We start from the raw sequence: 11,434 nt of genomic DNA on the forward strand, positions 1-11,434 counted from the left end.
GAAATTGATGTTAAAAATGAAAAAAAAAAGATAATAAATATGTAATTTTATTATAAATTATTTTTATATACATTATATATATTGGTCCCACTTCATGTTAAGTGGCCTTAACTACAATACACTTACATTTCAATTAATCATATGGAACAATGCACTTATTGTGTACATACATGTTTTTACATTGTACTTATATTTTTCAAAATACCTGCATGTAATTACATCTGTAATTAAGTTCTATAATTACATTTGTAATTGCACTGTTGACCCATTCCAACTTAACCCACCCTTAAACCTAACCTTGCCCGTATCCCACCTCAATAGCAGCGAAAGTGTTTTGCAATACAATATGAACACAATAAGTACACTGTACCTATTTCTAAAGTAAGTACATAGTAGCTAAGGCCACTTAATATATAATGTGGGACAAATAAGTATATAAAAGTGTATATATAAATAAAATCAAATGCCATTAAGTGTTATTTTAGTATTATGTTTAATATTTACATTTGAGAAAGATTTTTTTTTTTTTAGTAATTATTATACTTAAATTATATTTTGCTTTGATGAGATATATTTTACTACCCTTATATATTTCATTATTGTGTTCTGACATTTGTGTATGTGTGTTTTATCTCTTTTTATTTTTTTTTATTTTATGCTTGAGCAAACTTTTTAACGTTCTTCATCTCTGTCATTTATCTCCCTCATTGTCTTGCCCCAGGTCGAGGAATGGTCTCTTTTCATGCTCACCATGGCCCAGTCAAGTTCCTCACGATGGCAACAGCAGTGTGTAATGTCTCCCAAGCAACCATGGTAACTCTCACCTCCAACACACCCAGCCAGTGCCAGCCTGGGGCCCCCGAGGTGGAGGGAACCCAACTGGACGAGAACTGCTCTGGGGTGGGGTGCAGCAGTACCAGCTCTCCCTCACATGCTCCAGTTCTCCAGGACTCCCTGTCCTCATCATGTGGGTCTCTGGCTCTGTCTCAGGGCTCTTTAGAGCACGGCCCAGAGGACGGGGCGATATACGACCTGCTGAACGAGCCGGCACACTTCCAAAAGGCCAAGCAGACTGAGAAAGTAAATGTGAGCTCATTGTTGGTGGTGTCTGGAGGACTGGGACATTGCAGAATCAACAGAAAAACAAAACAGTCTAAGCACGAGGAGATGGTGTCCACTATTATGGTGTGGCAAATACCTCTGCCCAGCCTGTGAGATGTATTCAGAGAACGGTGAAGATCAGGTTTTAGTTTGGATGCAGCTGCACAAACACCAGTATCCATCATTCTTTTGTTTCTTTTAGTCGTCTAATGATGCTTTTACTGTATGTCTTCATTATAGACCATTGCACGTCAGAGAGAGCAGTTCCTTAGACTGACGTTGCATTCAGTCATGGGCTGACGGGGGGAAAAAGATTAAGGAATGAAGGGGAAAAAAAGAATGTGTTCAAGGAATGACCAGAACTACCAAGTACTCATGCATCAGAGAAATGAGTTTTACCACTTTCACCCGAATTAAAAGTTGCATTTGTGAAAATGTCAGTACCACTCCAGTGTGATAATATTCAGGTCTAATTGTGGTAATATAACATTTTTAACTGCTACATAAATACATTTCACAAAAAAGTAAAAAAAAAAAAAAAAAAGCAATGGAACATCTAGCAAACAGCACAACTTTTTCTATCATTTTCCACATTTTAAACATGCTTACAGTGCCTGCATCTGTTTAGCTCGTCATTTAATTTAATTCCAGTTGTTTTTCTTTAAAGATCATTTCATGAAAGGAAATCTCAAAATATTTGCTTCAAGGAATGGTTGTTCTTCTAAAAGAAGTCTTAAAACCTTGGTTGAATGCGGGCACATCTGAGGTTTATGGCCTTTAGATTGGCCTCTGTGATCAGCTACAACCTGTGACTGAATGACTTGAATGGGATTCTCTGGCGGGCCAGAGATTCCGTTTGGGTCCTAAAGTGAAGTTGGTGTCCTATGTTACCACAAGTTCAAGAAAAATGGCATTCCTCCATAACTCTAATTTAAAATGAATGCTTATCAATATTTAAAGGTATGGAAAAGGCATTATAATGATACATTGTGATATGTATTTCTGACTTGTATATTAACAAATATATACCATGTTTTAACCAGCATTCTTTGTATGTCTGTGCAAGTGTGATAGATAACCATGTGTGATTTTGTTTGTTTTGTTTTCAACTGGCCCTTTTCATTTTCAGTCCCTTTTTTAGTTTCTTTTTCCTTTTGATGGACTATAACTGCCAGCTCATACTCAAGGGAATGTCCCCAGAAGAAAATCACATTTGAGGCTGAACAGAGGTTGAATGGATTTCTGTAAAATGCACTTTACCAACAGCAACACTGATTTACGGTAAAATTGACATGGGCATGGATGGAAGGAAGGAAAGAAACTTAATTTAAAAAAAAAAAAAAAAGAAAATAAAATGTGTAGTTTTTTTCCTCTTTGTGTTTCCAGTGCAATGTGTTTGAGAGAAATTTGTCTTGATATATTCATTTTGCAAGCTGTCTGCCTAAAAGGGAAATTAAAAAGGTAATATTTATGATCCCTTTACTACGATGGTTGATTTTTATTGGATGTTTAGATAGTCACACTTGGATCTACACACTGAGTGAGAATATTAATATTTATATAAATGCAGATAATATTTAAACAGATTCTTTACACATCAAGACGAGAATCAAGCACTATGCACCCCTAAAATAATCCATTTGATAAATGCCAAGTGAATAGTTCTTATAATTATTGTATTGAGATATTTTAAGATCAAGAAAAACAGCTGATATCTCAGTGTTTATAAGAATCTTTGGTTTTGATCTGATATCTGCCTGTCATATTTTAGACGTTTCCGTTACAGATAAAGTCCTCAGTGCTATAAAAGCACTAGCACTAGGGTGAGATTTAGTTGTTCTGCAGGAGGCCCTTCCTCCCTCCCTCACAGGATGCCACACTAATATATGCAACGCTTTCAGTCTTTGTGGGCTCAAGGATCTTTGTGAGTCCCTTCAGACTGAGAACAGCTGATGTGTGTATTTAGAGGGCTAATAGTGTCATCTCAGTCTGACCATGTGCTGTCATGCTGACAGACAGTTTCAACTCTGATTTGTTGCTCTCTGAAATGAAGTGGTTACCCTAGTAACTCTCTTGTAGACCCGTGTAGCCCATAATATCAAGATGGAGAGTAATGGGCTTCCTTAATGTGCCCATAAAACTTCACCACATTTGAAAAGGCCAGATGAAGTCATGCTGTTCTTGACAATTTTTCCAGCTTTGCTTTTTTTTTCTCCTTCGAGTAAAACCTGAAATTACGTTTTTCTGACATTTGTGGGCTTTTTATAGAGTGGGCATGTATGTAGACATGTATTTTTCGTTTCATGTTGTATTTTGTCAACGATATCAAATATATTCAGTGTTCTTCACGGACTGAGCCAGTTTACTGTGCTTTAGAAAATCACTACATTTAGCTAGTAGCACAACATTTAGATAGTAGTTTTATTCAATATACGTTAAAATGCTCTGCGCTTGAGAGTTCCCGTTGTCCATTGCGCAACATCCTTCATTTGGCGGTGCGTCGAGCGTGCAGGAACGTCGCGTTGCGTCGCGCCGCGCGCTTACCGCGGATTTGATCAGCAGCTCTAATGTGAAGAGGATGAACACAAACGGGGGTGTGGTTTAGATCAATAACTACCTCAGCCTACAATAAAATAAAAAATACTGCAAATCACTCCGAGGGCAGAGAGGCGGTGTCGATCAGATCCGGAGCACAAGGGTGGCTTTATGGAATATATTTCGTTTTATTATTTTCATTGAGATAATGACATTTCGTGGACGCTGATTCTCCTGTCGAGGCTTTCAGACGCATACAGTTGGTCGAGGATGAGGAGGAGGAAGAGAAGTTCTCGTTGAACTGCCGTTTTATTACAATATGGGATGGACAGTACGTTCCTGTGAATGGTTAAGTGGTCTGTATTTGGGAAAACTCAGCCCTCACAGACTAATGTGTGGACTGCCTGCAGCGCGGTGTATTTAGATCTACAGTCACTGACTTACATAAGAGCGCTTTGTGCGAGGAATTGCGCAAAGAAATTCCGCCGTTTAACGCGTAAGTAACGTTACCGGGTCTATTGAATAATTTAGGATATAGTCAGTATAATTATTTCAAAGACTAACGTTACTTTATCTGTCTGAAAATGCCTCTTTTGCTAAGCGTTATTAATATATACCTATCTGTCTGCCGTCCAATATATATTTGTTTTTAGATCTATTTAAATTGGTATTTAAACAACTTATAATGACAGAAAATTAACTAAAGGTGCTGTTTCGTGATCTCTTTAAGATTTAATCCATAATGCTCTGTCAGTGGGTTTCCAAGCAATGCGCAAGCGCATTAGAGTGACTTAAATGGAGCATGTCAGTGTTTTGATCAGTGAGGGGTACAGTAACTCATTATGTGATGTTTATGATTTATTTTACTGTCACTGCAGCAGACAGATTATTTGCATTGTTGAAAGGAAAAAAATAAAGCTTTTTGCCCATAAGAGCACCACTTGCTATTAGTTAGCGTTAGAAGGTGTGTTTTAATTATATTTTTAACATTAACTTTCTAATCATTTGGATTAAGGTCTACAAGAAATTTGTAATGTGAGTGTAATTATATGGATGAATAACTTTGTCTTCTTTTCTCGGAAGGTTTGGCCCCAGTGCTGTGAACACTGAGGACAAAGGATCTGCTCTTGATATATGTTTGTTTTTGTTGTTTACCTGGATGAAATGTACACTGATGGAACAAACAGCAAACCTGTCCAGCTAGGACACACTCATGTTGTCTCTGAAAGATCATTACCCCAATAATTAGAGGCTCCTGAGCCATTCCTGAGGCTCACTGGGATTAATTTAGGTCTACTGCTGGGAAAGGAAAATTTTTTGAGTTGCTCTGAAAGCACTAAATGAGTGACATAAGGTGTACCACAACTACAGAAAGATGAACAACACTCTGCAAGACAGAAACATGTTCACAGTACAAGCAGACGTTATATTTCACGCGGCAAACCTTGACTCTCCAGAATCGCCTATCCCAGGCGAAGGCAACAATAACAATGTCCCGGCTTTGGGGAAAACAGGCATCCCGAGCATGGAAATACTGCAGGGTCTCCCGGGTACGTGGGATACGTCAGAATCAGGAGGTTTAACTGACAACAGGAGTTTGGGAAACAACGGCGCTGTAACAGGTGCAGAATACGCACAAGACGCTGTCTCTAGTGACAGTGGATTTCAAGAGCACATACAACCTCTGGACTCGTCTAGAGCACAAAATCTGGACCTTAGTTTGAGAAATATCAGTGAAGCTTCAAGAAACATTAGAGAAGAAACAAATGGCACAAAGTTAGCTTCCAGTTTCCAAATTGACAAATTATCCAATGTCCTAAAAGATGGTGAGGTGGTTCGGAGTCAGTTTGACATTAAAAATGTCTCCTCCACATCAGAGGACAGAAATAATTCCTATTCAAGCTCTCAAGAAACGAGGTTACTTGAAAAAACCCTAGGATGCTTTATAAGTTCCTCTGAAGGAGCAGATCAGACCAGCTACAGAACATTGTTCGGACAGACAAGGCTGGAATCGAGCCAAGGGCTAAAGCCAACTGGATCTGCAGTAAGAGAAGCTCTATCTGCAAAGGAAGAGCCGAATTTAGTCATAGAGGTGGGTGGACAGAAAATACAAGCACACAAATCAGTATTAGCTGAGAAAAGTGATTATTTTAAGGCTAGGCTCTCTCGAGACATCCTGAAGGTAAAAGGAATGAGCTACAAGACCTTATTGGTGCTTGTAGATTATGTTTACTCCTCCCAGATGAACGTAAGCAAAGACAATATTGTGGATGTCATCACAGGAGCAAAGATCCTGCAGATGCCCTGTGCGGTACAAGCTGCTATCGACACCATATCCACACAGATCACGCCAGAGAACTGCTATGAAATCCTAACGATCGCCAAAAAGCAGCGCTTTAATGAACTGAAAGAAACTGCCTATCGATTCATGAGCGACAACTTTCTTCAGATTCTGAGAGATCCGGCGGTCTACGGGCGCCTCACGGGCTCAGAGAGAGACCTCATACTGCGCAAACGGATGGAGAGCCGCCAGTGTCTGATGGTGGCGGAAATCAACGACGTGTTTGAGCGTGTAGGAAGTCGACCGCCCAGCAGAAACAGCAGCCGTCCCCAGAGTCCCCTCTCCATCACGTCTTTTGAGGACAATCACATGATCTACTACTACAATAAGAGCAGTAAGGACTGGCACACACTGACTGTCATGCCAGAAGACATCAACACCAGAGGCTGCGGTATCTGTACCATGTACAACTACTTGTTTGTGGCCGGCGGGATCAGGGGAACTGGGGAGAAAAGCAAAGTCTCGGACAAAGTGTTCTGCTACAATCCCATCACAGACCGCTGGAGCGAAGTCCGACCCATGAAGCAAGCACGATCGCAACTCAAACTTGTCTCCATGGATGGGAACCTGTACGCCATTGGTGGTGAATGTCTTTTCACGGTGGAGAAGTACGACCCACGAATGGACCGCTGGACGGCGGTGGCTCCTTTACCCAAAGGAGCATTTGCGGTAGCTCATGAAGCCACTACATGTAACGGCGAGCTGTACGTCTCGGGAGGGTCTCTGTTCTATAGGTTGCTCAAATTTGACCCCAAAAGAGACGAATGGCAAGAGTGTCCATACAACAACAGCAGGAAAAAGTCCACAGACATGGTGGCTCTCAAGAGCTTCATCTACCGATTTGATGTAAACCGTGAACAGGGGATCAGTGTCTTTAAATACAACACCATTGTGAAGATGTGGCATGACTGCGCCTCCCAGCAGCAGGGCTGCACACTGCCGTTTCGATGCGCTGTCATCGATAATTGCATCTACTGTGTGAATAAATCTCAAACTCTTCAGTTCATTGTAGAAGAGGATGGAGGTCGATTCAAAGACGAGTGTCTGAAAGCACCTATGGAGGCCAAAGGGATCTTATTCCCTTTTGTTCTCAGCTTGCCTGAGAGAGGTGGAAGAATTGCATGAGTAAGATATTTCATCCCTCGTATGACCCTTCAGAGTCGCTCCAGACCTGGAGAAAGAGAATGCCTGGTCAATATTTATAGATTAAACATTATCTCCAGAGAAGTTCAAGAAGCCAGCACGTAGTGCTTGAAACTGGAATGTGTTTCTTTGCATGGTAAGAAGAACATGTAAAACAAATGTATGTTTGGCGCCTTAAAATCACAGCTCCACTATTCAACTTTAGGAGGTGAAGAAAGTCATACATTTATAGCTCATATAGTCTCTTCCTTCATTTGTTTTGTGCACTTTGTATCGGATAGTAATTTAGGTTAAACTTTGCTGCTGGAATTTGCAAAAAACACTAAAATTCCTAAGGCTTTATAAAACCAACAGAAAATACATCAAAAAAAAAAAAAAAAAAAAAACCATCCAATAAAAACAAACTATTACAAAATCGATCAGACTGCAAAAGTGGTAAACACATTAGGGCCTTTCGCACTGCGGGAACCTTTTCATAGTACCAGAACTAATTGTGGAACTACGCACTTTTTGGCATTTTCGTACCGCCGGAACTGGGTGCGATTTTAGTACCGGACTGCCTTTTTCGAGAACCAAATTAGCTCCTACTCCGGAGCAGGGTCTAACCAGCACAACTGGTACTACCCGTAACGTAAGTAGACATTGATTGGCCAAACTCATACGAAAACGCCCTCCACAGACAGCCATGATTTAAAACGCTGTATAAACATACTGTAAACATTGTGGAAACTAATTTCGCAAGTATGGAGAATAGCGATAGATGGACGGACGCTGAAGTGCAGGCACTGGTAGCAAATGTAGCACTGCCAGTTGTCGTTGGATATTCTTAGTCCTCCTTTCTGTTATTTCAATCGCTTTACGTATACATCGACATTCCATGTCCATTATTGTGAAACCCACGAGACACAACAAAAACACAGCTCCGATCACAGCGTCCTCCATTCTCCTGTTGTTAACTTTGTTCTTCTTTGTTTCCCTGTTGAATGCCGCGCAAAAATGACATCGCTGTCGACCAGCTTAAGTCACTTTCTAGTACACACTGTCAGTGCGAATGCAACCCTTTAAATGGTTCTGGGAAATAGTTCGCGCAAAATCGTCCCAGTACTTTAGTACTGTAAATTTAGTTCTGGAACTAAAGCGGTGCGAAAGGCCCTATTGATCCCACTAACTCAACAAAACTCTCTGTCGGTACAGTGTGAATTAGCCTTAAAATGGCAATTAAGAGCACAAATGAACAATTGAAGCACATAATGTAATAATGTGACCCTGTTTTCTAGCAACAGATTCTATGCAAATAGATTTTGAAGCAAAAATGATTCAAAAAAAAAAAAAAATTTCAACCACATAGAAAAACCTGCAAAAAATAGCTCTTGATTCTAGATCTTTTCTACAGCAGGGGTCAATAAATGTTCTGAAGCAGCTGAAGGAGAAGCCATAACCTTTGCTAATATTAGAGTAACATTAGGGAAACATTAAGAGCACAAAGCACTTGACCTTTGTAACTGCTGCTACTCAGATATTACTGGATCACACAGGTGTTAAGTTCAAACCAGTGCATTTCTATCACAGCATACTCAGCGGCTCATTAGAGACCCTTTTGGGAGAGATTTTAGCACTTTCATTGGGGAAAGTCCAAAAGGCAAAAAAAGTTTCTGTTCCTTATTTCTGAATCATTGCCAATGATAAAAGTTGATATTTTGCAGGCGGACAAAAATTTATTTAAATTGCATTCTCATGAGCAATACATTGTTTGCTTGCTAAATGTATCATTCATCAGTGTTTAAGGATTTAAGATCATACTGTTACGTCTCTTGTTAATGAAGCTGTAATTACAGTACAATACAATAGCATTTATCCATAATAAATACTTCGATTCTCAGACATCTATGATCTTCAACAGATAGGGAGAAAATATTGTCTTGGTGTTGTCTTATGAATTTAGGCTGAACTCAGACAAGATCACACAACACAAAACATATATATAGTGTCCATGGCATGTATTGAGGCATTATATGTAATTTATAACTTGGATGTTGCATTCTGTGTAGACACCCTGTGATATTTAGTGTCCAGGAATATTTTACTGAGATATAATTGCTCACGCTTCAGTATTCCCCTAGACAGTTCTGAATTGATGGAGGATGTGAGATGATTAATAGTTTGAGGATGTGGATTTTCTAAATGTTTCTATATTGTAATTCTGTTGAAATAAACCTAAGGGAATTTAAATATGAATGTTGGTATGATTATGAACTTGAATGTAAATGTTTTCTTATCTTTTTGAATTAACCCCATGTGCTTTAATCACGTTTAATGAAGCTTGACAAACAACAAAATTCCAGTAAACCTATTATGCTTTCAAAACAAATGGCTTTTTCAGTGGCTCTATGTCAGTTTAACATCTCACAAACTAATGTTTCTGTGTTTACAATAAAAGATATTTTGGTTTCCTAGTTCATTATTTTAGCTGCTTTATAGTTTGGTTTTGTTTTATTTTTTCACCAGCAGTTTTGCAACACTATGATCTGAGGAAGCAGCAGATGTAAAAATCAATCTTTGTGGAGATCATTTAGTGACCTGAGGTTAAGTGCCTGACTCAAGGGTACCATGCAGACTGAGGAGGACAGAAAGTAATTGCTAATCGAGACTGAACCATCATGCTATCAATAATTGGAATTAAATGTTCTTTGTAGAGAGATCTGATTTCATTCGATGAGCACTGCCCGTAGGGTGTGACATAGCTGCAGAGGTTTTCCTGCAGCACTACTGCCATCTAGAGGATGGAGTCAGTAACTCATTATACACTGTCTAGATAGAAGACTTAAATGAATAAATGTTATAGTACTATTGTTCACTTGAAATGACAACTTGTATACAGGCCACTAATTAACAATAAAATGTATATAAAAGTTTTATTTGGATATTTACAAAGAACTACAAAAAAAACTCTCTCTCTCTCTCACACACACACACACACACACAGTATGTTGAATTCATACAAACTCTCCACAGTTGGAAATGATGACTTTCTGTTTGGTTTTGCCATCTTTTGATCCCTGAGCCTGAGGAAACAGTATAGACACAAAGCCATTAGAAAACAAGAAAAAAAAAAGCAACCGGAATAATTTCATTCAGAAAGAATGTATCAAATTCATCAAAAAAAAAAAAAAAAAAAAAAACAGCAAAGATTTTTATAACACATCAAAAGATTTTCATTTCAAATACTTTTCTTTTGGACTTTCTATTTATCAAAGAATTGTTAAAAAACATCCATAACGGTTTTAAACTTTGATAAAAAAAAATAAATGTTTCTTGAACGGCAAATAAGCATACTGGAAAGATTTCTGAAAGACAATGTGACACTGAAGACTGAAATAATGGCTGCTTGAAAATTCAGCTTTGTCAAGGTACATTTTAAATATATTAAAATAGACAACTGTTAAATTGTAAAAAGATATTTCACACTATTTAATGCAGCCTTAGTGAGCATAAGAGACTTTTTTCAAAACAACCTTTTGAACAATAATGTAAAACCGTCCTAATCTCCCTCAGTGGGCAGCTCACCTCCATGCCCTCTATGAGCTCTCCGAACACCACATGTTTGCCATCCAGCCAGTCTGTCTGTCTCATCAACAGTGATGAAGAACTGCGAGCCGTTAGTATTGGGACCAGAGTTTGCCATCCACATCGCTAGAGGTTCTCCCTGGTCAAGAACACAAAATACAAATCAGAATGTATTACTGTGAAGTTAAAAAATCAATAAACTCAAAAAATGTGTATGTATATATAGTTACTTGCATATCATTTATATTATTTTTTATGTATATATATATATATATATATATATATATATATATATATATATATATATACACACATATACATGTATATATAAGGAAGAATATGATGGTTTAAATACAAAATATGTATATTTCTATATATAATATAATATATATTATATATATAATATATATATATATATATATGTGTGTGTGTGTGTGTGTGTTTATATAGTCGTAATAAATATCAGTACAATGCACATATAGTATGTAAACATAAACTTTTATTTTGAATGTGATTAATCGTTTTTGCAGTCCTAATTACAATATTATTATTACTATTATATTACAACTTTCCCACCTCCTGTGTTTTTGTACTGCTGATTCTGCGGCTGACTCCGCCTCCTCGCTCTCCTCAGCAGTCTTCCCTGAGAACTTCATTTATATTTCATAGACATGCAAGTAATGGGTTAACACAGCATTATCAGTGCAAGTAATATGAAAACAGTCAGGAGATTTATCATGCACCCTATTG

General features: G+C 38.2%; 2 protein-coding genes across 7 annotated transcripts in view; both read left to right on the forward strand.

Moving 5' to 3' along the window:
• Positions 1 to 2,575, forward strand: part of LOC109083427 (rho guanine nucleotide exchange factor 10-like) — a 51,099-nt gene extending 48,524 nt beyond the window's left edge. For all 6 annotated transcript variants that reach the window (XM_042742321.1, XM_042742324.1, XM_042742323.1 and 3 more), the window contains one exon: positions 722 to 2,575. In XM_042742321.1, coding sequence (XP_042598255.1) covers positions 722 to 1,215 — 494 coding nt within the window. In that variant the 3' untranslated portion in view covers positions 1,216 to 2,575. The remainder of the gene's footprint in view (positions 1 to 721) is intronic.
• Positions 2,576 to 3,576: 1,001 nt separating this feature from the next.
• Positions 3,577 to 7,173, forward strand: LOC109060751 (kelch repeat and BTB domain-containing protein 11-like). Its single transcript, XM_019077906.2, has 2 exons — positions 3,577 to 4,132; positions 4,720 to 7,173. The coding sequence occupies exon 2, from the start codon at positions 5,012 to 5,014 to the stop codon at positions 7,100 to 7,102; it is 2,091 nt and encodes a 696-aa protein (XP_018933451.1). The 5' UTR covers positions 3,577 to 4,132; positions 4,720 to 5,011; the 3' UTR covers positions 7,103 to 7,173.
• The last annotated feature ends 4,261 nt before the right edge of the window (positions 7,174 to 11,434 follow it).

The sequence above is a fragment of the Cyprinus carpio genome, chromosome B17 (genome assembly GCF_018340385.1).
Source record: "Cyprinus carpio isolate SPL01 chromosome B17, ASM1834038v1, whole genome shotgun sequence".
Classification (NCBI taxonomy): Eukaryota; Metazoa; Chordata; class Actinopteri; order Cypriniformes; family Cyprinidae; genus Cyprinus; species Cyprinus carpio.

Coding starts and splice junctions, on each gene's coding strand:
- LOC109060751 (XM_019077906.2), top strand. CDS start 5,012: ATGAACAACACTCTGCAAGACAGAAACATGTTCACAGTACAAGCAGAC.